Raw genomic sequence first — 27,237 nt, 5'->3', positions numbered from 1 at the left:
AAAGTTGTTCCTTTAGAGGGTAGAGACCTGATCAAGTTTTCACCTCCAGTAGAAAAGGGGATGATGCCAACTGGGCCCCCTCTTGCCCTGGGCTTCATAGCAGTTGCATGGTCTGCCGCTATGGTAGTTACGCCCCTGGCCTAGGTTTAGAATGCCTATAGCTGGCCATATTCATGGATAGTTGTTGCTGGAATCCTTTGCCAATCTAATGCCCAACCATATCCTGATGGCAAAATAGAGTGTCTGGCAGTGACTTCTCAGCAACTCCAGTTACCATGCATGTTTGCCATTCTGGGACTAATGAATGTTCATGGATTAGCCAGGGATTTGGCTATTCAGTAGACAGTTTTATGTATATTGCCATAAGATAAAATGTTATATTTTCATGCCTTTAAAACTGCACAATTGTCCACAAAATCTATTTCCTTTTCTGTGCAATCCCGTGCCTTTATTCGGCAGTACCTGCGCTGGGGGTAGAAGTTCCAGTTGTCTACACGTCCATGAGATTGATGTATAGCGCTCAGTTTCTTTGAATGCATCAGGTTTTGCTTTTCTATAAGTGATTGTAGTTCTTTGTTCATCTGGGTTATAATCAGACATGTAAAGCATAAAAGCAAATTCACTTGTTGGACAAACATAGAAGGCGATAAGCAAAATGTTGCATCAAGTTTTAGATATAATCTACTGTACATTGAAGGACATGTATCAAGGTGTTTATGAAAAGGTTGCAAATTATTGGGCATGGGTATATTTGTGCCATATTTGCGACGCAGATTCTATTATGTGTGTATTGTATTCATGTTCCTTTAGCTCCATCTAGTGGCTGTTTATACAAATAGTTTTTAGCTAGCCAACAATTATATCTTTATATCCCTTGGAAGCCACTGTATTTTATTACATATGACCCCAGTGACATCATCAACTTAACTTATAGCAGCCAACCTGCAGTCCTATGTAACACCACAGATAACAAAGTGATATCTCTCTGGGTACAGATAATGTAGTAGATGTCACCTGCAGTCCCATGTAACACCACATATAACACAGTGATAACTTTCTGGGTACAGATAATGTAGTAGATGTCCCTGCAGTCCTATGTAACACCACAGATAACACAGGACTGCAGGAAACATCTTTGGATACAGATAATGTAGCAGTTGTTACCTGTAGTCTGGTGCTTCCTATTCCTTCTTGCCATGCTGCTCCTCTGACCTCTGCTAGCGGACTGTCAGCAGGCCTATAACAGAAGCTGTATGGCCACACAGCTTAGGGGGGCAGTGCAGGGCTCAGCGCTGCTGAATTCATTCTGTACATCTGGGAGTTTGGGGTGGTGTTGGGCCCCACAGAGATGTCGGGCCTAGGGCTGCCACCCTAAAGACCCCTGTTATAATCCACCACTGCATCTAACCTTACCTAACATGTGCAGTTGCCCTGGACTACATGGTGACAGGCACGGAACAACCCTCCACATAGAGCGACTTGTTGTTCACTGTATCTTACCTGTATTTTTTTCATGTTCACAAGGAGATGTTCGGGTGTCTCAGATCCTTTGGTATCTACTGCAGGAACAGCCATTGCAACCTACAATACAAAATGTAATGTAAAAGGCTGTTTGTGTTTTCCATGATATTTTGTCACCTTGTCTGTGTTTTTTGCATATGAAATATGTATCATTATGTACCAGAAGAAAGGCCAATTAGCTGCATAATGTAATGAATATATGTGATTTTGCTGCATTAGCAGGACGCAAATTTATGGTAGAAAATCTGCAGCTCATCTGCTGCATGGTAACACACCCTGACACATTTTCCCCCCGTGGATTTTCGTGCAGAGCAGCTTAATACAGTACCAGCAAGTGTATGAGATTAGATAAATCTCCTGTAGACGTAGTTTTTTTTTTCTGGTGCGGAAATTAACCTGCGGTGCGGATTTTGAAACCTGCAGCATTTCAATTGTTGCGTTTTGCAGATTTCACAATTTTTTATGGAAGTGCGAGATCTGAGGATTTTCTGCACACACACCAGCCCTGTGTGCAGCCACCCTTAGGCCCCTTTCACACGAGCGTGTCCGGATAAGGTCCGGATGCGTGGCGGCAAACCCGCGCGAGTAGGTACGCGATTGCAGTCAGTTTTAACTGCAATTGCGTTCTGTTGTTCAGTTTTTATCGCGCGGGTGCAATGCGTTTTGCACGCGCATGATAAAAAACTGAATGTGGTATCCAGACCCGAACTTCTTCACAGAAGTTCAGGTTTGGGTTCAAGGTTGTGTAGATTGTATTATTTTCCCTTATAACATGGTTATAAGGGAAAATAATAGCATTCTGAATACAGAATGCATAGTACAATAGGGCTGGAGGGGTTAAATTGTTTTTTAACTCACCTTAAGCCACTTGTTCACGCAGCCGGCATCTCTTCTGTCTTGTTCTGTGAGGAATAGGACCTTTGATGACGTCACTACGCTCATCACATGGTCAGTCACATGATCCATCACCATGGTGATGGATCATGTGATGGACCATGTGATGAACGCAGTGACGTCATCAAAGGTCCTATTCCTCACAGATGAAGACAGAAGAGATGACGGCTGTGCGAACAAGTGGATTAAATGGGTTAAATATATACAGTAAAGCTCTAATTATAGATAAAGCGGGTAGTCGTAGAATTATTCAATCGAAATCACTGAGGTACGACTACCTAAAATTTAACCTTTATTACGGTCACTTAAAATTCCCTGAAAGAGGAACAGCTAATGCAACAAAACACAAAACAAAAACAGTACAACAAACATATGACGAGCAGGATCAGACAAGTGAATCAATATGAGAGGGAGAAAGGGGAGGAACGCATCAGGGCATTCGTGCCATGACAATTTCTGTCCCTACAATATCCCTTTTATAACTCCTCCTCAGCCCGGAGATGTGTCTTGATGGTAGGCACACTCCGTCCACGTACCTATACTGTCTATCCTTATAGTGCCCTTTACACACTATCCCATATGGATATCTGGGTAATAGTGTGTATAGAAAAAGGATATCGGTTAAATAAACACGTGTCCCGACGCGTTTCCCCCCTTCCTCTCATTGAAGGGGTTCATCAGGGGACAAAACCAATGTCAATCGAACGCATAAAGTGTTCAAAAGGATATCAATGAATCATGAAACTGGAGGCCACAAACGCAAATAGAAACCAAAAAACCCAAATCACTGACCAGAAACAAAGGTCCGCACTTAATTGTGTAAGGATCAACGGACTAAAAGCCAGTAAAGAATATACTTAGCTGGTCCACTAGGAAGATGTCCAAGTCAGCGGTTTCTAGGTGTACATGTTGTCAGGGCCTCCAGGGGGCAAGATGTGATATAGCTCCAATTACTGTGGAGTTCCCACCAGATTTAAATAGCCATATGGGGCTTGTCCCAGTCCGGGGGACCAATCAGGGATACCAGTATCCCTGATTGGTCCCCCGGACTGGGACAAGCCCCATATGGCTATTTAAATCTGGTGGGAACTCCACAGTAATTGGAGCTATATCACATCTTGCCCCCTGGAGGCCCTGACAACATGTACACCTAGAAACCGCTGACTTGGACTTCTTCCTAGTGGACCAGCTAAGTATATTCTTTACTGGCTTTTAGTCCGTTGATCCTTACACAATTAAGTGCGGACCTTTGTTTCTGGTCAGTGATTTGGGTCTTTTGGTTTCTATTTGCGTTTGTGGCCTCCAGTTTCATGATTCATTGATATCCTTTTGAACACTTTATGCGTTCGATTGACATTGGTTTTGTCCCCTGATGAACCCCTTCAATGAGAGGAAGGGGGGAAACGCGTCGGGACACGTGTTTATTTAACCGATATCCTTTTTCTATACACACTATTACCCAGATATCCATATGGGATAGTGTGTAAAGGGCACTATAAGGATAGACAGTATAGGTACGTGGACGGAGTGTGCCTACCATCAAGACACATCTCCGGGCTGAGGAGGAGTTATAAAAGGGATATTGTAGGGACAGAAATTGTCATGGCACGAATGCCCTGATGCGTTCCTCCCCTTTCTCCCTCTCATATTGATTCACTTGTCTGATCCTGCTCGTCATATGTTTGTTGTACTGTTTTTGTTTTGTGTTTTGTTGCATTAGCTGTTCCTCTTTCAGGGAATTTTAAGTGACCGTAATAAAGGTTAAATTTTAGGTAGTCGTTAAATATATACAGTACAGACCAAAAGTTTGGACACACCTTCTCATTCAAAGAGTTTTCTTTATTTTCATGACTATGAAAATTGTAGATTCACACTGAAGGCATCAAAACTATGAATTAACACATGTGGAATTATATACATAACAAAAAAGTGTGAAACAACTGAAAATATGTCATATTCTAGGTTCTTCAAGGTAGCCACATTTTGCTTTGATTACTGCTTTGCACACTCTTGGCATTCTCTTGATGAGCTTCAAGAGATAGTCACCTGAAATAGTCTTCCAACAGTCTTGAAGGAGTTCCCAGAGATGCTTAGCACTTGTTGGCCCTTTTGCCTTCACTCTGCGGTCCAGCTCACCCCAAACCATCTCAATTGGGTTCAGGTCTGGTGACTGTGGAGGCCAGGTCATCTGGCGCAGCACCCCATCACTCTCCTTCATGGTCAAATAGCCCTTACACAGCCTGGAGGTGTGTTTGGGGTCATTGTCCTGTTGAAAAATAAATGATGGTCCAACTAAACGCAAACCGGATGGAATAGCATGCCGCTGCAAGATGCTGTGGTAGCCATACTGGTTCAGTATGCCTTCAATTTTGAATAAATCCCCAACAGTGTCACCAGCAAAGCACCCCCACACCATCACACCTCCTCCTTTATGCTTCACGGTGGGAACCAGGCATGTAGAGTCCATCCGTTCACCTTTTCTGTGTCGCACAAAGACAGGGTGGTTGGAACCAAAGATCTCAAATTTGGACTCATCAGACCAAAGCACAGATTTCCACTGGTCTAATGTCCATTCCTTGTGTTCTTTAGCCCAAACAAGTCTCTTCTGTTTGTTGCCTGTCCTTAGCAGTGGTTTCCTAGAAGATATTCTACCTTGAAGGCCTAATTCACACAGTCTCCTCTTAACAGTTGTTCTAGAGATGTGTCTGCTGCTAGAACTCTGTGTGGCATTGACCTGGTCTCTAATCTGAGCTGCTGTTAACCTGCGATTTCTGAGGCTGGTGACTCGGATGAACTTATCCTCCGCAGCAGAGGTGACTCTTGGTCTTCCTTTCCTGGGGCGGTCCACATGTGAGCCAGTTTCTTTGTAGCGCTTGATGGTTTTTGTGACTGCACTTGGGGACACTTTCAAAGTTTTCCCAATTTTTCGGACTGACTGACCTTTATTTCTTAAAGTAATAATGGTTACTTTCTTTTTCTTTACTTAGCTGCTTTTTTTTTGTTGCCATAATACAAATTCTAACAGTCTATTCAGTAGGACTATCAGCTGTGTAAACCTAACAGGGCACACCTGTGAAGTGAAAACCATTTCAGGTGACTAACCTCTTGAAGCTCATCAAGAGAATGCCAAGAGTGTGCAAAGCAGTAATCAAAGCAAAAGGTGGCTACTTTGAAGAACCTAGATTATGACATTTTCAGTTGTTTCACACTTTTTTGTTATGTATATAATTCCACATGTGTTAATTCATAGTTTTGATGCCTTCAGTGTGAATCTACAATTTTCATAGTCATGAAAATAAAGAAAACTCTTTGAATGAGAAAGTGTGTCCAAACTTTTGGTCTGTACTGTATATATTTTTTTAACCCCTCCAGCCCTATTGTGCTTTGCTTTCTGTATTCAGAATGCTATTATTTTCCCTTATAACCATGTTATAAAGGAAAATAATAATGATCGGGTCTCCATCCCAATCGTCTCCTAGCAACCGTGCATGAAAATCGCACCGCATCCACACTTGCTTGCGGATGCTTGCGATTTTCACACAGCCCCATTCACTTCTATGAAAAACGCACAAAATAGAGCTTGCCTCGATTTTCACGCAACGCACAAGTGATGCGTGAAAATCACCGCTCATGTGCACAGCCCCATAGAAATGAAAGGGTCCGGATTCAGTGCGGGTGTTCAACTCACGCATTGCACCCGCGCGGAAAACTCGCCCGTGTGAAAGGGGCCTAACTGTCACAGCTTCTAACAGAAGAGATGGCTGGTGACAGTTCATGATTTACACTGAGCACGTGTGACCACTTCAGTGAAGTTGACAAGAAATAAGGTAAAGAACAAACAGCAGATGTCGCCATACAGATACATTTTGGTGAATAGCTCAGTGGCTATAATAAAAGTTTAATTACATGCAGTTATAAAAGTTTTCAGATCCGGATGCTGGTTTGCAAAATGTAGAATATTTTGCACACAAGCATATTTGCAATCCGTATATGGCCCGGATTTTATGTACCAGAATCTGCTAAGGGTACATGAATAGAGCTATTCACATGGGTGAATTATTTCCGTCAGTACTTGAAATCTGCAGTGTGTCCCAGTTTTGTGCATACTTGGAAACAGTGTATGGGAGTGCATGAAAAATGCCAGGAGGAAAGGCCTAGTCCACACTTTTGTGATTTCCATCATTTTAAACTAAAACCAGGAATGGAGCCTCTATTGATAAAGTAGAATGGAAAGATCTGCACTCATTCTGTGTTATGGACCTGTACCTTGTTTTGGCTGAAAATCACTGATAGAAATTCCTGACCAAACACTGAAGGGTGTACTAGGCCTAAATCCTGACGCAATACTGATGGTACATCATTAGGAGTCCATGCGTAATCCAGAGCCAGAATACTGACGGATTTCAATCTGCTCATGTGAAAGCGCCTTAAAGTGGATTTAGATGTGCAGATAATCAGGCAGATTATTGGGAACAAACCTTCCTGCGATCGCTCGTTCCTGCAATCTGCCGATGTAATAGGTGCAGCAGGTCACTCGATGGCCTCTTTCACACGGTCAGTATTTAATCAGTATTTTTGCGTCAGTATTTTGTAAGGAGTGGAACCTACAGAGAAACCTCTCTGGACCTACTCCTGGTTTTGGCTTACAAAATACTGACGCAAAAATACTGATCAAATACTGACCGTGTGAAAGAGGCCTATGAATGAGCAAAATGCTTGTTCATTGGGTGAAACAGTTATTTGTGTGAGCACCTAAATTATCATTTCTAGGTAGCAGATTGTGCGGTCTAAACAGTGATCTGCTGCCCAGAAACAATGTGGCTGTGTAAATGTAAATGCAGCGCTTTACACCCACTGAACAAACTGCTGACTGTAGGAAAAGAGCGCTTCCTTCCCAACAATCTGCTGCTCATTGGATGTGTAAATCCACCTTTATACCTCATGTCTGTGGAGGCTCCAATCCTGGGTTTGGCTCATAGTCAGTCAAGGAAATCACTGAAGTGTCAATAAGGCTTAAAGCTGGGGCTACTGTGATTTTGACAGCAACCAAAGATCGTTGTGTAGAACTGCAGCCTTGCAAGATAATGGAAGTGAATGGGGTAGCGCTGCAACCTGCAAATTGCAGAATTTGCAGTGTTTTTTATTTTTTTATTGTGGTGGGTTGTGTTTGCGCAGGCTTGGACTAGTAATGTGCTCAACTGGGCAGATTCCCATTGGACAGTCAGTAAGAGGACGCCCGACATGAAACTTGAGAGCAAGTCCTGCAGTATCAGTGCAGTTTCAGAGGTTTGAAAAGCTGAAGGACCTGTGTTGACACCATCATCACATGATGTCCTGTCAGGGCCTTCACCCACTGAGCAGTTGAGTGAGAGTCTGGAGAAGGACTGCAGAACAGAGGAGGGGGTAAGTGACTGGAGACACTCTTCCTGTCGATGGTGAAGGGGTCGTTAGGAGTAATAATTCTGTTGTCGGTGAAGGAGGAATCCACATGGCCATATCAGCATTGTCCCATGTTAAGTATCTCCTTCACTGGCTGAGGTAGATTTCTGCCCAGTGATTGAGATACTAGTTTTAGTATGGGTTTTGGAGGGAAAATTTCACCCTGTTTTTGCGGTGGTCACTGGGCAGAGGGGTTATTCTGCCCAGTGATGGCCGTAATTGGCTAAAGTTTAGGGCCTCTCTGGTTGCAGGGTTTCGGGTAGAGATACCCAGACCCTGGCAACAAGTACCTGATTGGTGGGGGGGTTCAGGAGTGGGGCAATAATTGTCCTGGCTCCGCGGGCTGGCTTGCCTTTTATCTGCGGCAACCCATGAAGCCTGGACCGACGCGCCCCACGCTGCCCCCCTATGCTTGATATAACATCCTATTGATTCCAGTATTAATAGGTGTCTGTAAATGCTTAAAGTCATAGATACCGAGCAAACACATCTTTGGGTCAGGAGAGAAATTTGCACAATACACCTTATTAATTAGTTGCATTATTTTCCTCCAGTATATCGTCAATGACTTACACTTCCATAGTATATGAAACAGAACAGCTCCTGACTCATTACATTTCGGACAACTGGAATTTTCCCTATAACGAATTTTAAATAGGAATATCAGAGTGTTGTACACCCTGTGGATTAAAAACAACTGGGATAACCTGGCAGCTTTACTAAGGGATAGATTCGGGGTAAGTGCCAGCGTCTCCTCCCATTGTGTATCAGTAATGATCCCAACGTCCCTTTCCCATTGCATCTTAACTTTAAGGGGTGAGGCTGTCAAAAATTCCTGCACTGCTGTGCCCTGGCCACCTGCAGCGTCAGGGCGTACACAGTGTACATTGACGCTGCAGGAGGGGAAGAGATGAGAGCTGGAAAGACAGCCTGACCGGGAGAGGAGCGGCAGAGCAGGAGAGGTAAGTTTGTTTATTTATTTTATAGTCTGATCTGAGGTCTGATTGGCGGTCTGAAGGGTCTGATTAGGGGTTTGATTTGGAATCTGAAGGGTCTGATTGGGGGTCTGAATGGTGTAATTTGGGGCCTGAAGGGTCTGATTTGGGGCCTGAACGGTCTGATTAGGAGCCTGAAGGGTCTGATTGGGGGTCTGAAGGGTCTGATTGAGGGTCTAAAGGGTCTGATTGAGGGTCTAGAGAGGTCTAATGGGGTCTGGAGGTCTAATAAGGATCTGATTGGGGGTCTGGAGGTCTAATGGAGGTCTGATTGGGGGTTTAGAGGTCTAATGGGGGTCTGATTGGGTGTCTGGATGTCTAATGGGGGTCTGGTTGGGGATCTGGAGGTCTAATTGGGGTCAGATATGGGGGTTTGGAGGTCTAATGGGGGCCTGGAGGTCTGGTCTGAGGTATAATGGGGGTCTGATTGGGGGTCTAAAGGGTCTGACTGGGGGTCTAGAGAGGTCTAATTGGGGTCTGGAAGTCTAATGGGGGTCTGATTGGGTGTCTTGAGGTCTAATGGGGGTCTGATTGGTGGTCTGGAGGTCTAATAGGCGTCTTATATGGAGGTGTGGAGGTCTAATGGGGGTCTTATATGGAGGTCTGGAGGTCTTATCTGCGGTCTCATATTGGAGCAGGGTCTAATGGGGGTCTGACAGAGGTCTAAAGTGGGTCTGGTCTGAGATGTGGGGGGGGGGGGAGTCACACCTGGAGTTTGATATGGGGGTCTGATCTGAAAGGTAAGGGGGTATTTTTGGTACTGGCACACTATCTGTGTGGTACCAGTATTTTCAGGCGGACTGTTTTTGCAGTATAGTTTATTTTGGGGGGGGGGGGGGGGGGGTCAGGATAGGGTGTTGAGAAGGTGAGGGCGATGGAAAAGTAGGAAAGTAAGATGTCTGTTTGTTAAACTCTGCAGAGACAAGATGCGGCTAAAAGAAATCATCATGGCGGTCTAGTCTGAAAGGAGAAGATGAGGAAAGAGAATATCTACATCAGAGGAGACATAACTCGATGTAAGAGGTACATATGTGGCACTGTATTACCCTATATGTTCTGTAGCGCTGTATGTAATGTTTTCCAAGTATGTCTTTAAAGGGGTTGTCCCCTTTTTTTTTGTATGAGTACTGCCTTCTCTGCTCTGTTTACCTGCTCATCACTGCAATTGTAGCAGCGAGGTGAATAGAGCAGACAAATCAGCTCTCATATGAGCGCTGCCCTCTCTTAAAACAGCTGATCGGTGGGGCGCCGGGAGATGCCCACCGGTCTGATATTGATGACTTATCTTGAGGATAGGTCATCAGTAGTAAAAAGAGGACAACCCCTTTAACAGCAGGACTGGAGTGAATGCGTTAGGTTGAGAATTTGTCATGGGGGGAGGGGGGCCCAAGCTGAACTCTTCTTAACTGAAGGTTAAAAAATAGGTGTCTGAGATTTAAGGGCATGGATTTTCCAGGAATAAAGCCAGACTGATCTTCATGAATAACAGTATAAATGACCTTTAACAGCCTGTTAGCCAGGACTTTGGCCAAAATTTTTATATCCACTGTCAGCAAAGAGATGGGTCAATAAGAACCTACCTGTGTGAGGTCCTTGCCCGGTTTTGGGATTGCTACCACTATTGCCTCTCTCATTGAGCTGGGAAGAGTGACTGCTTGAAGAGCATCATCAGACATTAAGGAGTTGTGGGAGTAAAATTTCCTGATGTTTCTTATAAAATTCCCCTGGCAATCCATCCCCACCAGGCGCCTTTTCTTTAGGGAAGGATTTCAGTGCCATTTTAAGTTCCTCTAATGAGATTTTCTCATCAAGTGCCTGTCTATGTTCCATAGAGAGGTTAGGCATTGATATGTCTAATAAGTAGTTAGCTCTATCTGTCCCAGTAGTCGTCATCCTAGATTGAGATACTTCCTTAAAATGAGTGTAGAATACCCCTAAAACATCCTTATCTCTCATAACTAATTTTCTGTGTACATCTCTAATAGAGGTCACACATGAGGGACCAGCCTGTGCCTTGATAATAGTGGCCAATAAATGGCCTGCCCTTCTCCCTCTGTAAAGAACTTTTGGGTTCTAAAAAATTGTTTATCCCCAGCCCTGACCTGTAGATGTTCCTTTAACAATCCTTGGGCTTCTTTCCAATTAGCTGTGTTTTCTGGTGATGGGTTTTCAATATATTTAGACTTTACAAAACTCTATCAGAGAGTTCCTTAGTCAGAGCCCTACTTTCCGTCTTATGCACATTAATGCCTTTAATATAGAGCCCTCTGACATATGCCTTCATTGCGTCCTATACCATGACTGGCAATGCAGTTCCCACGTTATGGTCAAAGAAGCCTACAATGGCCCTGGAAATTACAGTACCCGTATCCACTAGGTTAAGCCAGAAGGGTTCAGACGCCATATAGGCCTTGAATGATTTGCCAGGTTCCCCAATTTCAGCTGTATCAAAAGCGGAGAATGGTCGGAAAATACTCCAGGGGAGATAGGAGACCTCCTGAGTCACAGCCAGTAAATACAGAGACCCAAAAATCAGATCTATTCTGGACAATGAGTTGTGTGAAGAGGAATAGCAAGAATGTTGCCGCTCTCCTGGGTGCTGGGTCCTCCAAAGATCACATAGGTCAACCTCCAAGAACAACCTAGCCATGGAAGTGGGGGAACTACTCATTTCGCCAGCGCCTGTATGAAACTTATCAAGGGCTCCATCTAAGGACATATTGAAATCTCCCATCAACAAAGTGGGCACACCGAGGAATTTGGCAGTAAATGTTAGGATTCTTTTCAAAACCTTACTCGAATATGGTGGGGGATATATACTGCTACCAATATCAATCTATAATGAAATATGGAGAAGTCAATACATATAAACCGTCCTTCGTTATCAATGCATGTCCCTAGCTGCAAAGGGAAGGGTTCTGTGTACCAGGATACTAACTCCTTGTGAATGTGTGGAATAGGTAGAGTGGAACTCATGCGCCATCCACGCCCTATGAACCAGATGTGTTTTATCAGGAGTAAGATGTATTTCGGAGAGAGAAAGGATTGCTGGCTGGTGCATTTGCAAAGTATGGAAGACAGCATGCCGTTTGGAGGTCTGACCCAATCCCCTTACATTCCAGGCAATAATTTTAGGAGTACCTATCATAATACAACTTCCAGAAAAAAGCTGACCCAGTGGCGCTTGCCCCGAGGGAGCCACCATATATCTCTATAGCAAATATACATTGTGTCTCGTTTTCCACCCAGTCCCACCCCAAATCTCCAACTAACAAAGCAGACATATCCCCCTACAATTGAGAACCGAGGGAACAAAAAAAAAAACAAACCTGATCCTTAAATGCAGGTATAGACTGCTACGGTTAGCAAAAACATCTGTCCCACTACACCCCAGAACAGCCCGGAACTGGAAACAGAGGGCCAGATATATCATTAGGCAAAGTCACTTTTGTAGAGTGGAAAAGTCGCCAAAAAGTCCCAAAGGCTAAAACTGCGCACAAATTTGCGACTTTTTTCTGCTCTGCACTATGCTCGCCAGTTTTCTGAAAGTGGGCGTGTTTTCTTATGTAAATGAATCTCTAGACAGATTTACTATTGGGACTATTTTAAAAGTCACAATTTCACTCCAGTGAGGACCATGCTTATCTTCTGAGACTTTTTAATAGAACATGCGACTTTTTCTTAAAAAAAAGTGCGACTTTTCGTAAAGCTGCTTACTGACGGATAAACTGCTACCGTCAAACCACATTTATTACAGTCTTAAAGGGCCGATCATAAATCTGACTTGGCTAAAACTGACTTTAGCCATATGTGAAAGTGGAGTGAGCTGTCAGAGTCGTGATAAATCTGGCCCAGAGAGTTCACTGTGTCTTCAGCTGTTGCCACGTAGATCTTTTTCATGTACATCTAGTCACTGACACACTTCCACCAGATTTTTAAACATGTGCGTTGTGCCGCTCGCCACCACTCGCAGTTTGGTGGGATAAAGCATTGAATAAGGCAGTTGTAAAGCTCTCAGCTGCTTTTTAACATCCAGAAAAGACACTCTTCTTTTTCGGACTTCCGCAGAGAAATCAGGAAACAAGGATATTCAATTTCCATTTATACTTAGGTCTGCACAATCTCTTGCACCTTTCAGGAGGGCATCCCGGTCTCTGAAGTGTAGAACTGTGATCAGAAGGGTTCTCGGTGGCGCCCCTGAGGGTGAAGGGCGAAATGGTACACGGTGTGCCCTTTCAATAGCAAAAAGTGGAGACAATTTCTCTCTTCCAATTTTATCAGCAAGCCATTTTTCCATAAATGCAACAGCGTCAGTTCCTTCAGCATGCTCGGGCACATCTTCGGACATTATTACATCTCAGACGGTTCTCAAGATCATCAGACTTAGAAATGAGCAGTGTACATTATGTATTACACGTTGCAGGTCCCTTTTCACTGGCTGTACCTGATCTTCCATTACGCTCAAACGACCCTCTAACTCGCCAACTCTCTCTTTGACTTGTTTCATATCTTGCCTTATAAGTGAGATATCTTCCTTCAGCCCCACCCCCATATGTGTGTTTAGTGAGGCAAGCGCCACACCACACTGCGCCACCGCTTTTGTATACATTTTTAATAGTGGGTTCTATATCGGAGCTGGTCCCCAAGTCCAGTACTTCACTGACCTCTGTCACCACAGGTGGTGTAGAACACTCCCCAATATTTCCTGTGGCTCCTTGCGGTTCAGCCGCTTGCTCAGCTTCCAGTGCTGGGGCATTTGTGAATGGCGCCGAGGTGCAGTTGAACTTTTCCAGCCACGCAGCCACCTCAGACATTTTAGTTGCGTCCGTGCGTGGTGCCATGTTGCTTGAACGGCGTGGCAAGGCTGCATTCCTTCCCCTCCTTCTCTTTAGATTTCTGGTGCATCATAGGGCCACCAAAGGGTGGTAGACCACGGGGGAATCAGATCCACGCAAGCTGCCTCCAAGGTGTTCGGCGATGCAGCGGGCAAATGGAGGATTTTCAGGAGATTTAGCCAGGAGCTCCACAGCGTGCGTCTGCCTACATGTCCGGTCAGGTCATGCCCCCAGCTGTGTCCCGTGTGTTTTTTTTTACATAGGTCATCCTATGTATAGGATGGACTCTGAAGTTAATTGAAGTGAATGGGTCAGCACCCGAGACGCAAAAAATGCGGCTTAGATGCGGAACCAAACCACGGTCGTGTGAATGAGCCCTTAGAATGTACCGGCTCCGATGAGCCAAAGTTGTTGCTTCATGAGACTTCGGGTAATAACTTCATAAATTAATTTGTACTGTAAAAAAACATTTCCGTGGTATCTAGGAACCGAACCTGAGTTATTTTTTTACAGTAAAAATTCATTTATGAAGTTATTACCTGAAGTCTCGCGAGACTTCGCAGAGTAATAACTTCGGCTCATCGGAGCCAATACATTCTAATACTGTACGCAGCTCCTGCTCCGTACAGTATTGGAATGAAGTTGTATGTGAATCGACTTTGGATGTTTCATCCGAAGTCGATTCGCTCATCCCTAGTGGTAATGCCTGTTTCTGTCGTGTAATTGGATATTTCTATATTCAATTTTTCTTTCCCTTCTTCTGTTAATGATGTAATGTTTGTGATTTTTTTTATTTGTCTTGAAGGAGTGGCACCTTCAGGTATGAATGCGCTTCTGTCCTGGTCGTGACTCCTGTGTCCGCATGCTGTTGCCTGCGGTTTGGGTGTTGTTGTTCAGCCACAGGTGAGGACCGCTAGTATGTTGCCTCACTTGTGGTTGCCGCTGGCAACATGTGATTGTACTTGGCAGTATAGCAGCCGGAGCTGGTGCTAGGTAGCTTACTGTCAAGTGCATGCGGTTACACCTGAGTTGTGTGTGTGTATGTATGCACTCTGAATGTCTGGTGTGCACTCTGTTTTATGTTTGCTGTGCACTCTGACATTTTCCTAACATCTTCTGGCATCGCATGGCTGAGGGTTTTCCCCATCCTCAGCTGTGACAGTAGCATTCATGTGCACTTTTCCCCACCTATCTTATAGGCGACCTTGATTAGGTGGTACATATAAGTGTGCGAGCTCCTCCTCTCAACGGTTGCTTGGTGCACACAGGGGAGCAACACACTATGGGCCAGATTTATCATTAGCTCAGGTCAGAATAATGGAGTGAAAAAGTCCCAAAAAAGTCCCAAACGCTAAAACTGCGCACAAATTTGCGACTTTTTTCTGCTCTGCACTATGCTCGCCAGTTTTCTGAAAGTGGGCGTGTTTTCTTATGTAAATGACTCTCTAGACAGATTTACTATTGGGACTATTTAAAAAGTCGCTAAAAAGTCGCAAAAAAGTCGCATTTTCACTCCAGTGAGGACCATGCTTATCTTATGAGACTTTTTAATAGAACATGTGACTTTTTCATAAAAACGTGCGACTTTTTCGTAAAGACGTGCGATTTTTTCATAAAGATGCTTACTGACGGATAAACTGCTACCGTCAAACCACATTTATCACAGCCTTAAAGGGCCGATCATAAATCTGACTTGGCTAAAACTGACTTTAGCCATATGTGAAAGTGGAGTGAGCTGTCAGAGTCATGATAAATCTGGCCCTATATGTACAGGGTCTTCTTTCCTGAATATAGATGCCCAACGGCATAGGTAAGTTTAGCGTAGGACCTGCCTGACTGAGACCACCTTGGCACTGGTAGGCAGCACAGATGTTTTTTTATTTTTATTATTCTTTATTTATTTTCCTTCAGTTAACATAGCATTCAACATTACAATTTTTATTGTACATTGGATTTTGTACATTTCACAGGGTTTGTACCATGTGTATATCTTTGTTAATAACAGATTATAGTCATGGGTACAAATCTTTAAACATACAACATATTAATAGTCTTAAACAAAGCACTTACTAGTCTATTTCTGCTAGTAATTATTCACCAAGACAATAGTGGATTAGCAAAGCCGATGTCTAACTATCTGGAAAAAGGCTATATATCACTCCTATTAGTCCTTCGTCTGGAGGTGCTATTCCCTGTTGACTCACAGAGAAACACCTTAATCCACATGTGACAGAGTGTAGGAATATTGGATCCGATAAACAACAATACACATATACGTAAATAACAAAATATTTTATTAATTCATCACATAAAGGACAAAAACCGTAGACATGAACTAAATAAATAAATAGCAGCAATAAAGTGGCGACACTGCAAGTCAGCGCCCCACCAAGGTTACAGTGCGGGTGTATCCCCCAAGCGCACGTCACTTACTAGCCTGTGCCAACCACATGGTTAAACGAGAACATTGTTCTCATACACCGGCCAGGTAGAAACGTGGGCTTGAAATAACAATATAATAATTGCCATGCTAGCTGTAATAAGAATATGAAATGGATGCAGTGTGTGGAAATTCACCCAAGCAACAGCACCATAACGTGCAAAAATGCATCCAACATATAACACTAAACTGCCAGCATGGAAAATACATATAATATCAGGTAAAGGGGAACCAACCTTGAGACCCTGGTGAGCGCACCCCTGACGCGCGTTTCGCTCTTACCTGATATTATATGTATTTTCCATGCTGGCAGTTTAGTGTTATATGTTGGATGCATTTTTGCACGTTATGGTGCTGTTGCTTGGGTGAATTTCCAATGCTCTGGGGGCAGGAGATATTCAAGGCTGTTGATTTTGTCGGGTTTATTTTAAAGTTTGATAGAGAATGGAATTCATCAAAAATCCTTGATAATATAGGGAAAGATATATCTGGGTTGGAGGTTATCATGAGTAAATCGTCTGCATATGCCTCCGTTTTATGACACTGACCTCCAATTGTAACTCCTTTAATTTCTGGATGTTGCCGGATGTTTTGTTTAAGTGTTTCCATAGTGAGGACAAATAAGAGGGGAGGAAGCGGGCAACCCTGCCTTGTTCCATTAGTGATCTGGAAGCTGGATGACAAGGTTCCATTTATCCTAACTGAGGCAGAAGGGTTAGCGTATAATGCGAATATAACATTTATTGAAGGTTCCGGGAAAATGAACTTTTCTAACGTTTTCCTCCTATACCACCAATCTATCCTATCAAATGCTTTTTCCGTACCGATAGAAATGCAATAGGGACCTGTTTAACCTTAGCATATTGTATTAACTGCAGTAACCGTAGTGTGTTATCTTTTCCTTCCCTCTCTTAGACAAATCCAACTTCTTCTTGATTGACCAAAGAGGGGAGAAGATGTTGGAGCCTATTGGCAATCATTTTGGGGTACAGTTTAATATCCACGTAAAGGAAGGGCTATAGGTCTATAGCTGCTACACAGTGTGTTATCTTTTCCCTCCTAGGGCAATATAGTGATATGGGCTGCTAGTGATTGTGTAAGGAAGTTTCTATCCTTAGCTGCTGAATTAAAAGCTGCCAGGAGATGCGGAGAAAGCGATTCAGAGAAAGTTTTATAATAGGTACCGACAATCCACCTGGACCGGGGCTCTTCCCAGTGGGAGTTTCTTTTAGAGCTAATTGTAGTTCCTGTGAGGTAAATGGGGTCGATAGATGGCTTCTCTGTAAGGTGGATAAAGGAGGAAACTGTATAGAGCTTAGACATTTCTCAATCTGTTCTTTTCTGGTTGTATAGGTTTGAGGTGTGTCATTAGTTCTCAAATTATATAGGAGTAGAAATGTTCAAATTGAGTTGCAATGTCTTTTGTTTCTGTAGCTATCTCTCCAGATGGTTTCCGAATTTCTTTTATAAATGTTTGATCTTGTCTACGTTTTGCCATTAGCGCCATCAATCTAGAGCCTCTATTACCGTGCATAAAAAATAAGCTTTGGATGCTTTGTAATTCAGCAGCTGGTTCAGTTTTTCTCTATATGTCGTGAGTTCAGCTACGTCTCCTACAGAGGTGAATATTTATGCTTTTGCTCTGGTTTGGTAATGGCATTTAGTACATCGTAGATTTCTTTTTTCTTGACATAGGCTCCGAGTGCGATTAAATCTCCCCTTACAACTGTCTTGTGAGCTTCCCATATCACAGTAGGTGATATTTGAGGAGTAATATTTTCAGTAAAGTAATTTGATAATGTTTTTAGCATTCTCTCTCTATGGGGAGTGGACTTCAAAAGAAATTTGTTTAGTCGCCATGTAAAGGATCTCTTGGGGAGGGAATTGATAGCGAGAGATATGCTAACCGATGCATGGTCAGAGATTCCTATGGAGGATTGTACTAGAGTAGGGAGGAGTGTCGAAGATATAAACATATAGTCCAACCTTTGGTAAGATTTGTGTGCTTCAGGGAAGAAGGTGTAATCTTTGTCATGTGGATGTGTTATCCGCCATGCGTCACTTACTTGCACTGTAGACAAAGATTTCCTCAGGGCCCTAAGTTGTATTTGTGATATATACAATCTTTTTAAGGTAGAGTCTAGTATAGATTCTAGCACTAGGTTTAAGTCGCTCCCCCCCACAACATACATTCCTGCACCAAAGGAGTCTAGTTTTTTAAGAGTAGCTGAGAGCCATTGGACCTGACCTGAATTTGGAGCATATAGGCCTGCAATAGTGATTGGCGTATTCGCTATAATGCCTTTTAGGAAGAGAAACCTCCCCCTCTGGGTCCACCAAGCTAGAGTGTAATGTAAATGGTGCATTTTTTTTTTTATTGCAATGGTTACACCTCTGGACCTGGATAGCAGGAGTGGAACCATTGCGAAAAATAGTTCTTCGGTAGTGTAGGAGTTTTACCCAACTTGAAATGGGTTTCTTTCATGATTACCACTTCAGCATGGAGGGATCTTAGGAGTTGGAAGACACGTGACCGCTTCTGTGGTGAGTTTAAACCTGGCGCATTCCACATCACAATGTTAACAGTGGCCATAAAGACAAAAGTACAGGTGAATAAGTCGAATACAAGAAATAACTTAAAAGATATCAATAATCCCTAGGGTGAATCCCTCTTGGGGGTATATTAATAATATAAGAGGAAGTGCATCCCTTTCTGTTCCAGAATTGTACAATTTACTCGCTGGAGCAACAGTGGATAAAAGCATTCCCCCTCTCCCATAAGTCCGCTGTTAGTTGTTGTCTGCAAGAGAAGAACTTTAAGATCTTATCCAGGTGGTACAGGACGACAGCCGTCTTGCATTCCCTCTACCCTACATACTCGGACTTATGTTGGAGATGTGGTTTGGAGACAGGTACCATGTCCCACATTTGGTGGCATTGCCCTAAAGTGTTCTCGTTTTGGGAGGCTCTGAACGGTCTATATAATAAGGTCACGGGTACTTCAGAGAAATGGTCCCTGGAGGGGAGTCTGCTTTCTATGCTCCCCGGTTCCATTCAAACTCTCAAGAAAGGCCTTTTGAGTTTTTTTGTGCAGGCTGCGCGTTTAATTGTACCTAGACATTGGAAGTCTACAGATGCTCCAAACATAAAGGAGTGGTTGGACACTTTTGAGGGTATACGTAGAATGGAGGAATTAATAGCTGAAGATGGAAAGTATCTTAAAACTTGGACTCCCTGGCTTCTGTTCAGGGACACTCCAGCGTTTTTTTGTTGGCTTGATCAGGCAAACAACAGCGTGTAATTATATCAGATACACACCTTAACCTGGGGTCTTCCTTCCTCTTGTGTCCCCCTTCCCTTGTCGTCCTGTCTGTTGCTGTCGTCTGTGATATTGTTTTCCTTTTTTTATTTTTGTTGGGATAATTATTCTTTCATTGCCATCATCATTTGTAGTTAATGCAAGGTCGTGCTGTACAAGTGTTATGTCATGCCCAGCTGCATATGATGTATTCTGCTACCAGTGTGTCAGTAATACTGTAAATCTGATGTGATACTGCTTTATTTACAACCTCCGTAATAAAAATAATTGAACAACAATTTACTAGCTGGAGCTATTATATACCGGTATCTTGAGGGTGGAACTAAAACACCAAGTCGAACACACGTCAGACACTGAGATAGATTCAGCAAGTTTAACCATTGTTCTTTAGGTGCGACAGTGTCTGAACTTCTGAGCCAATTTGCTATAACTACTCATCCAGGGAAACTTGAGACTGTATGAGTAGATATATTGTAAGTGGAAGGAACAGAGAAAAACAAAATCCTCCATTTATGAATGTGAAACATTAAATCAAATGAAGTGCATATCTACTCAATCATCTGAAATGGGTAGTCTCTTTCGCGGATGACGACCCTTTGCATGCTTCCAGGGCATCACTTCTGGTAGTTTCGGGAGATCCGCCAGGTCTGTGATATGTAGCCAGGATGGGATCTCTGAAGATGGCAGACTAATAGCTTCGCACAGGGGAATCAGATCATCTGGTATCCTAATAAATTTGGTGGATCCCTGTAAGAAAAGGAGATGCCAAAGGGAAACAGCCACCGGTACTTTATCGCTTTTGCTCGCAGAGCGTCGGTGACTGGTTTTAGCTGTCTCCTCTTGTTAAGTGTGACCGGGGAATAATCTTTATAGGAGATTCTGGAGCCTTCATATGTGACTTCTTTTGCTTCCCTGGCCGCTCTTAAAATTGCATCTCTATGTTGAGTGGAGTATTCTACAGATAATGTCCCTAGGGGGTTCTCGCTCTTTAGACTTGGATCTTAGTGTCCTATGTGCTCTTTCTAGGACTAGATTTGCTGCTGCTTCTGGTTCTAGTAAAGATCTCTGGATTGAGTAAGTCATATCTATTATTGAAGAGTCGGCTTGGGTACCTGGTACCCCTTTGATTCTTAGGTTGTTTTGCCAACCTCTGTTGTCTTGGTCCTCTATGTATGCTAGTAAGTCATTCATTCTTGCCTGACATGTTTGGAGTGCTTCAGACGTAGCTTCTCCGAATTTTATTAGGGCAGCTTGGTTTTCTTCTAATCGTTCTACACGTCCCCCTATCTCACATATGTCTTGTTTAATATCAGAGAGGTCAGTTAAAACCGGTTGTAGAGCTGATTCTATTATGTTCTGCAAGGCCTTCTGAGTAGTGACCAGTTGCATATCTTTAAGTGGATGTCGCTCGCAGCTTACACTTTCTGCGTCTAAAGGATCATGGTGCTCGGAGCCCGACGTAGATAGTTGATGACTGGGCTTGGTATGGGAAGAGCTTTTATGCAAGAATTTCTCCATTTCATACTGTGGTTTTTTCTGTTTTGGAGTAGTTGCCACCTCCGGCTTACCAACCTTGACCATACTTAAAGGGACCTGTCACCAGTTTTATGGTGTCCTAACTAAGGGCTACATAAATAAGTGACTGATTCTCTTAGCAAAATGCTGGGTCACTTTCTTTAATTGACCTAGTCAATCTGCCAACATCTTGTATTGAAAAGCTCCAGCTAATAATGAGTCCTGAATATTAATGAGCTCCTGACTCTCCCCGCCCACCTGCTGCTGAATGACAGTTTGTTTCCATATGAATCAGCAGAAGGTGGGCAGGGGAGTGGCTATAGCTGTTAATTAAATAAACGCTGGACTCAATGACATCACGCTGGACTCAAATCAGCTCATTAGCATGCGGCATGAGGCATCTTTGTGTGTATATTATGAGGTAACCATCTCTCACACCAGTAAGTGAATACATCTAAGGTACTTTTTAGTAGTTAATGATTGTATATAATTAGTTAGATTATAATCAAATATCCACATGACAGGTTCCCTTTAAGTGTGCAGTTTATATCCAGTATTCTGTGTCAAAACGGGGTGCACCTCTCTCACTCAGGTTATTACAAATGCATCTGATAGGATCTCCCAAGTATGGTAAGTATAAGGAATATGGGAAATAGTTTCTCAAACAAAAGAGACAGCAGACCAAAAAGCAATGCAGTCCTGAATAATAGTTGCAGTTCACAACTATAAATGTAAAGTATATGTGGAGGATAGGGGTTATGGTAGACCAATACTAAGTTTAGTCCATACAAATTTGAGCCTCTCTCCTTGTAGAAAACTTGCAAGTTGTTATTAGTTGTCTCGGTAGAGAGACTTGCTGTATTAATTGGGCTTTGGTCAGCAAAGAGTTACATTTTGCTCCTCTTCTTCCCCCTTCACTTTTATTATGGCAGTTGCTTTGAGCGTGGCTGATCCCTCAGATCAGACAGCATATGGTGTGAAGCCAGGTTGGGGGGCAGATTCAGGGGTAAGTACGTGGGGGGGTGTAACAGCCAAGTAAGGTTGTGGAGGACTGGTGCAGTGGTCTGGTAATCACCCAGTATAGGTCTGGATCTCCTTAGCCCAGGAGTTATGATGTGAGTTGATGGGTTACTCACTTTTCTGGGAAGCGCTGCAGGTGAATCCACGTGGTTCTTGCTGGAGATGGCGGCCTCGTAGCGGGTAAGCAGCACGGTTGTTTCAGCAGGTTCACAGTTGGTCTTAAGGGGTGACCTGGAGGATGAACGGGCAGATAGGTAGTTGGTGTGTCATCTTGGTGCGTCTTCGTGGTGTACACGTGTCACCTCAAGGCAAATGGTGGCTCCTCTGCGTTTCGGGGCTTTATTTTGCGATAGTTCAAAGTCGCAGTGATGGCTTTTCCCCTTGTCAGCTTCCCAGAGTGTTTTCAGGGATCTTTTCGAGTCGGGTGAAGTGGCCGTGCGGGTATTCTTCACTGCCTTGACTGTTTTTAGCTGGGCGTACACCCTAACTTTAGGCCGTGGTTTAGCGCAGTCCGTAGGCCTGAGTATATCTTCGGGTCTGGGATGTAGCAGGAGATATTTCCAGCAGTTCTAGATTATAATAGTGGAAGTTGTTGTATAGGACAGATGTTGATGGACTAGGTGATCCTCTACAGAGTTGTGCTAATGCACGTCCCCAGCACAGATGTGTTTTGATCAAAATATATTGGCTAAGAGTCTCAGATTTTATCATATCAGAATGAGGGCTTAGTCCATATATTATGTTTGCATCTATTGTTTTAGTGCATTATTCTCCATGATTTCCAAAGAAAGGAAGATTTGCCACTGTGCATTGCACACAACTTTTTTTTATGCCATAGGTGAGGGCAATATCATATGTGAGCTGGTGGGGTTTGTGTGCCAGGGCTGCTTTCTAATCCCAATCTGGCCCTGTGTTTGTAGAAAAATGTGGGTTGCAACAGGACCCTATTCACAATATTCATGATTCAGACAGTGCCACACAGGTATTTTGGCACCATGTTGCCCCAGCCTAAAGTTGTATCTAAAATTGTGTCATTTGTCTTCTCACGCTCAAGTGAGAACAAGGGCCATAGGGAAGCATTGGTTATGTGTTGGGCGTTTTACAGCGCTTTCAAACACGCTGTAAAACGCTCAAGTGTGAACCCAGCCTAAATGGAAGTAGCCTAAGGCTGAAGGCACACAGCCGTGAACAGTCAGCAGAAAACCAGGCCGGGATACCGCAGACAGCAGGAGTGCACGGCATCATTGGTTGCTATGACGCAGTGCACTTCATGCCACCGCTGCACTACAGTAATACACCTTTGTGTTTCTTCAAGATTTGCTTGCTGTCAGTAAGTGAGAACACTTGTTTACATTCAGATGAAGCAAACTTGTCTTATCTACCTGAGAAGTGGATACAGTTGTATCCAGGCTAGGCCATGATCGGAGCGCTAAGGGTAAGGCCAGGCGGCACAGCTAAGTCTCTCCCACCCCCGGCAGCTAATGACCACATGCGTTTGTGGTAAAAGCATGCAGCCATCGGCTGTCATGGGTGGCTACGGCTTGGCCATAGCCTATGGCCTCATACACATGAGCATATTTTGTTTCCATGTCCGTCCCATTTTTTTGTGGGCAGCACACTGACCCATTCATTTCTATCCATGTGGCCATCCCACAAATTACATCATGTCATGTGGATCAGTTAGACTGAAATACAGATACAGCTTAGGCTACTTTCACACTTACCAGACGGATCCGCTCTGAACGCATCTGTACAGATGGATCCGCTCCTATAATGCAAACGATGGGATCCGTTCAGAACGGAACCATTTGCATTATATTTCAGAAAAAAGTCTAAGTGTAATTTGTATTCAGACAGATCCGTCCAGACTTCACATTGAAAGTCAATAGGGAACGGATCCGTTTGAAAATTGCACCATATTGTGTCACCTTCAAACGGATCCGCCCCCATTGACTTCCATTGTAAGTCTGGACGGATCGGTTTGCCTCCGCACGGCCAGGCGGACACCCGAACACTGCAAGCAGCATTCGGGTGTCCGCCTGCTGAGCGGAAGCCAAGCGGAGCCATACTGATGCATTCTGAACAGATCCGCATCCACTCAGAATGCATCAGGGCTGGACGGATCCGTTCGGGGCCGCTTGTGAGAGCTTTCAAACGGAACTCACAAGCGGACCCCTGAACGCTAGTGTGAAAGTAGCCTTAGTACATGAAGCCTAATCCTCAGCTGTTGCACACAAAACACCTGCTACTTATTTTTGCTGAGAATTTCTTTTTTGTTATGGCACCAAAAATCTGAAACTTTCCATTGCTTGGGCATGTGGATTTGGATTGTCGTCACATTGGACACTGATTTCGGAGTGGAATCAGTGAAATAATTTAGAATTTTCTTATCCGTTAACTCACAAGCCCAATATCCTGTTGACATAATGTAAACTGAATAAAAAGGCACCTACCGTATAAAAGTGTATTTCCCCCCACACACACGCTCCTCACCTTTTTTCTGTGCGTTTCATATCTATTTCTGTCCCACTTATCCTGCAGGTAAAGGTTTGCTGCTGGGACTATGGGTTGATAAGCTCTGTGCATTGTGGAAGTACAAGAGGCAACTGCGCAAATTGTGAAGGCTTGTATGTCACAGAACAAAGATATTACACCATAAAGGAAATTACTGAAGAGAAGTGCATCCGATATCCTGCAAGTGCACTTCATGCGACCTAGTGGCTAATGTTACCTCTTCGTAAATAGTTAAATAGCTACTGAGCACTGGTTTCCTACTATAAACTAAAGCTTAGGTTACAATTCTCACCATTGGAAACAGGCTGAGCGGATCTTGATCTGATGAGACACTGCCTCCCTGCTATGGCATGGGGGATACCAGCGATCACATGGTGTGTCACAGTAGGTGGCGGCATTGCTGCTATTTTATACACAGTGCAGTAATCTCCTTTTGCAGGAGCATACACTTGAAGTGCTTGGGGCTCATTTAGACGAGGGGCGTTCATGTCTGGGTTCTGTCTGACTGTGGACCGGATAGCCCGGACTGCGCACTAATCTATGACAGCAAAGGGGTCAATTCACACGTGCAATTTTCTGCTCGGACCATCAGTCCGCAAAAAATAAAATCGCTGCATGCGCCATTTAGGTCACATTTTAATGTGATCAAAAACAAACATCTGTGAGCAGTCTTTATTTTGTTGTTACCAGCACAATGACTAGTTTCAGCTATTTAGGGCACACATGGCAGGTCCTCTATAAGGCCTCTTTGCGGTGCGGAGGCATGGACAGAAACACCTTCTGTGGGGCTCTGATCCGTGCTTCCAATTCTGATTGCAGACCAATTCAAGTGAATGGGTCTGCATCAGTGATGTGGAGTGCACACAGGCCAGTGCCCATGTATTGCGGACCCGCTGTATGTGGGCTGCAATAAAGCCACAGGCACACCGTTCATGTGCAAGAGGCCTAATGGGTCCGCAATCACGGAGATGCGGAACCCCACGGAATCACTACGGAGTGCTTCTGTGGTGTTTCTGTCCATGCCTCCACTCCGAAAAAAAAAAAAAATTACTTATTCTATTTATTTTTTTTGCAGTGCAGACGAATCACAGACCCATTGAAGTTGAATGGGTCTCGATCTGTCCTGGCAAATTGCGGTCCCCAATGCACGGAACGGATTCACAACGTCCATGTGCAAGAGGCCTAATAGTTTCTGCAGCAGATCAGACAGAATTCCACAGCAGCAAAATTCCAAATACTGCAGGTTTTCAGTGGAAGAAATTTTGAAATTTAACTTAAAACTTTAAAATCCAACCCATCAAGTTATGTGGGGGTTTTCTTACGGAAAACATTTGCAGAGTGTGGATATTTGTGAAACTTGTCTCCACTTAAGGCCACATTAACAAGAACGTGGTTTGGTTCCGCATCTGAGCTGCATTTTTTGCAGCTCAGACGCGGACCCATTCCCTTAAATGTGGCAGCAAAAGATAGACAGCACACCGTGTGCTGTCCGCATCTGTTGCTTTGTTCCGTAACCCCCGAAAAAATTATAATGTCCTGGTCTTTGGACAAGAATAGGTATTTCTATGATAAGGCATCCGCTCCGCAAATTGCAGGACGCACATGGGCGACATCTGTGTTTTGTGGATCTGCAATTCGCAGACAGCAAAACGCGCCACGTTCGTGTGCATGAGCCCTAACTGCTATTGTATACATAGTGGATTTTCTGTGCCTGACCACCACATGGCCATACTCTTAGGGCTGTTTCACACAAGCAGATCCCGCGCGCGTCAGCCGCAGCATGAGAGACAGCCAAGCCACGCTATGGACAGCATAGACAGCATCAACATGATTGATTAGGGAAATTTAATGATGAAAGCAGTGGTCCAAAAATGCAAGGAACACAATAAAAAAAAACTTCAGGCTAGATCCGTCAAATTCATTGCAAGAACAGCTCGTCTCTGCTTGTCATGCAGACAGACAGATCCATCTTGCATCTTTTTACGCAGACCGGAAGGACGGATCCGGCACTAATACATTACTATGGGGGAAAATGCTGGATCCGGCATTCAGGCAAGTCTTCCTTTTTTTTTGCTGGAGATATAAAGCCGTAGCATGCTACGGTTTTATCTTTTGCCTGGTCAAAATGACTGAACTGAAGACATCCTGAACAGATTGCTCTCCATTCAGAATGCATGGGGATATACATGATCAGTTATTTTCCAGCATTGAGCCCTTTTGAAAACAAACCGCTAGTGTGAAAGTACCCTTACTCCTGGTATTTTATTTTTTTATGCTACAAAACACCAGTGCCAAATAAAGGTGTTTACAGTTACAAATTACACAATGGGAAACGTAAAAACTAATGGGGTCTTTAATGTACTAGCATTCAACTATAAGTTAAATTTGTACTGTTAGGTATAAGGCCTCATGCACACGACAGTATTTTTTTCATGGTCCGCAAAACGGGGTTCTGTTCCGTGATCCGTGTCAGTTTTTTCTTCCGTGTGTCTTCCTTGATTTTTGGAGGATCACCAGACCAGAAAAGTGAAAAAAAAAAAAAAATCTAAGTCAAGTTTGCCTTGAAAATGATAGGAAAAAAAAAACGGACACGGATGTGGATGACAATTTTCCAACGGACCCATTGAAAGTCAATGGGTCCGCAGAAATTCACGGAAAACGGAACAACGGTCGTGTGCATGAGGCCTAACTAAGACAGTTTGAACACAGTCAATATGGTAATCCAATTAAAGTCCTTTAAAAGGG

The 27,237-nt window shown here is 43.7% G+C and overlaps 1 protein-coding gene across 1 annotated transcript in view; it reads right to left on the bottom strand.

Annotated features, from left to right (window-relative positions):
• The window catches only part of LOC122925759 (sperm axonemal maintenance protein CFAP97D1-like), a 49,312-nt gene extending 24,389 nt beyond the window's left edge, over positions 1-24,923 (bottom strand). The window contains exons 1-3 of the mRNA XM_044277109.1: positions 24,472-24,923; positions 1,501-1,581; positions 463-581 (exon numbers count right to left, since the gene is read on the bottom strand). Of these exons, the coding sequence (XP_044133044.1) occupies positions 463-581; positions 1,501-1,581; positions 24,472-24,687 (416 nt within the window). The 5' untranslated portion in view covers positions 24,688-24,923. The remainder of the gene's footprint in view (positions 1-462; positions 582-1,500; positions 1,582-24,471) is intronic.
• Positions 24,924-27,237: the final 2,314 nt, after the last annotated feature.

Source organism: Bufo gargarizans, chromosome 2 (genome assembly GCF_014858855.1).
Source record: "Bufo gargarizans isolate SCDJY-AF-19 chromosome 2, ASM1485885v1, whole genome shotgun sequence".
NCBI lineage: Eukaryota > Metazoa > Chordata > Amphibia > Anura > Bufonidae > Bufo > Bufo gargarizans.
The sequence above is the reverse complement of the archived record's forward strand: the minus strand, read 5'-3'. Positions and strand labels throughout refer to the sequence as shown.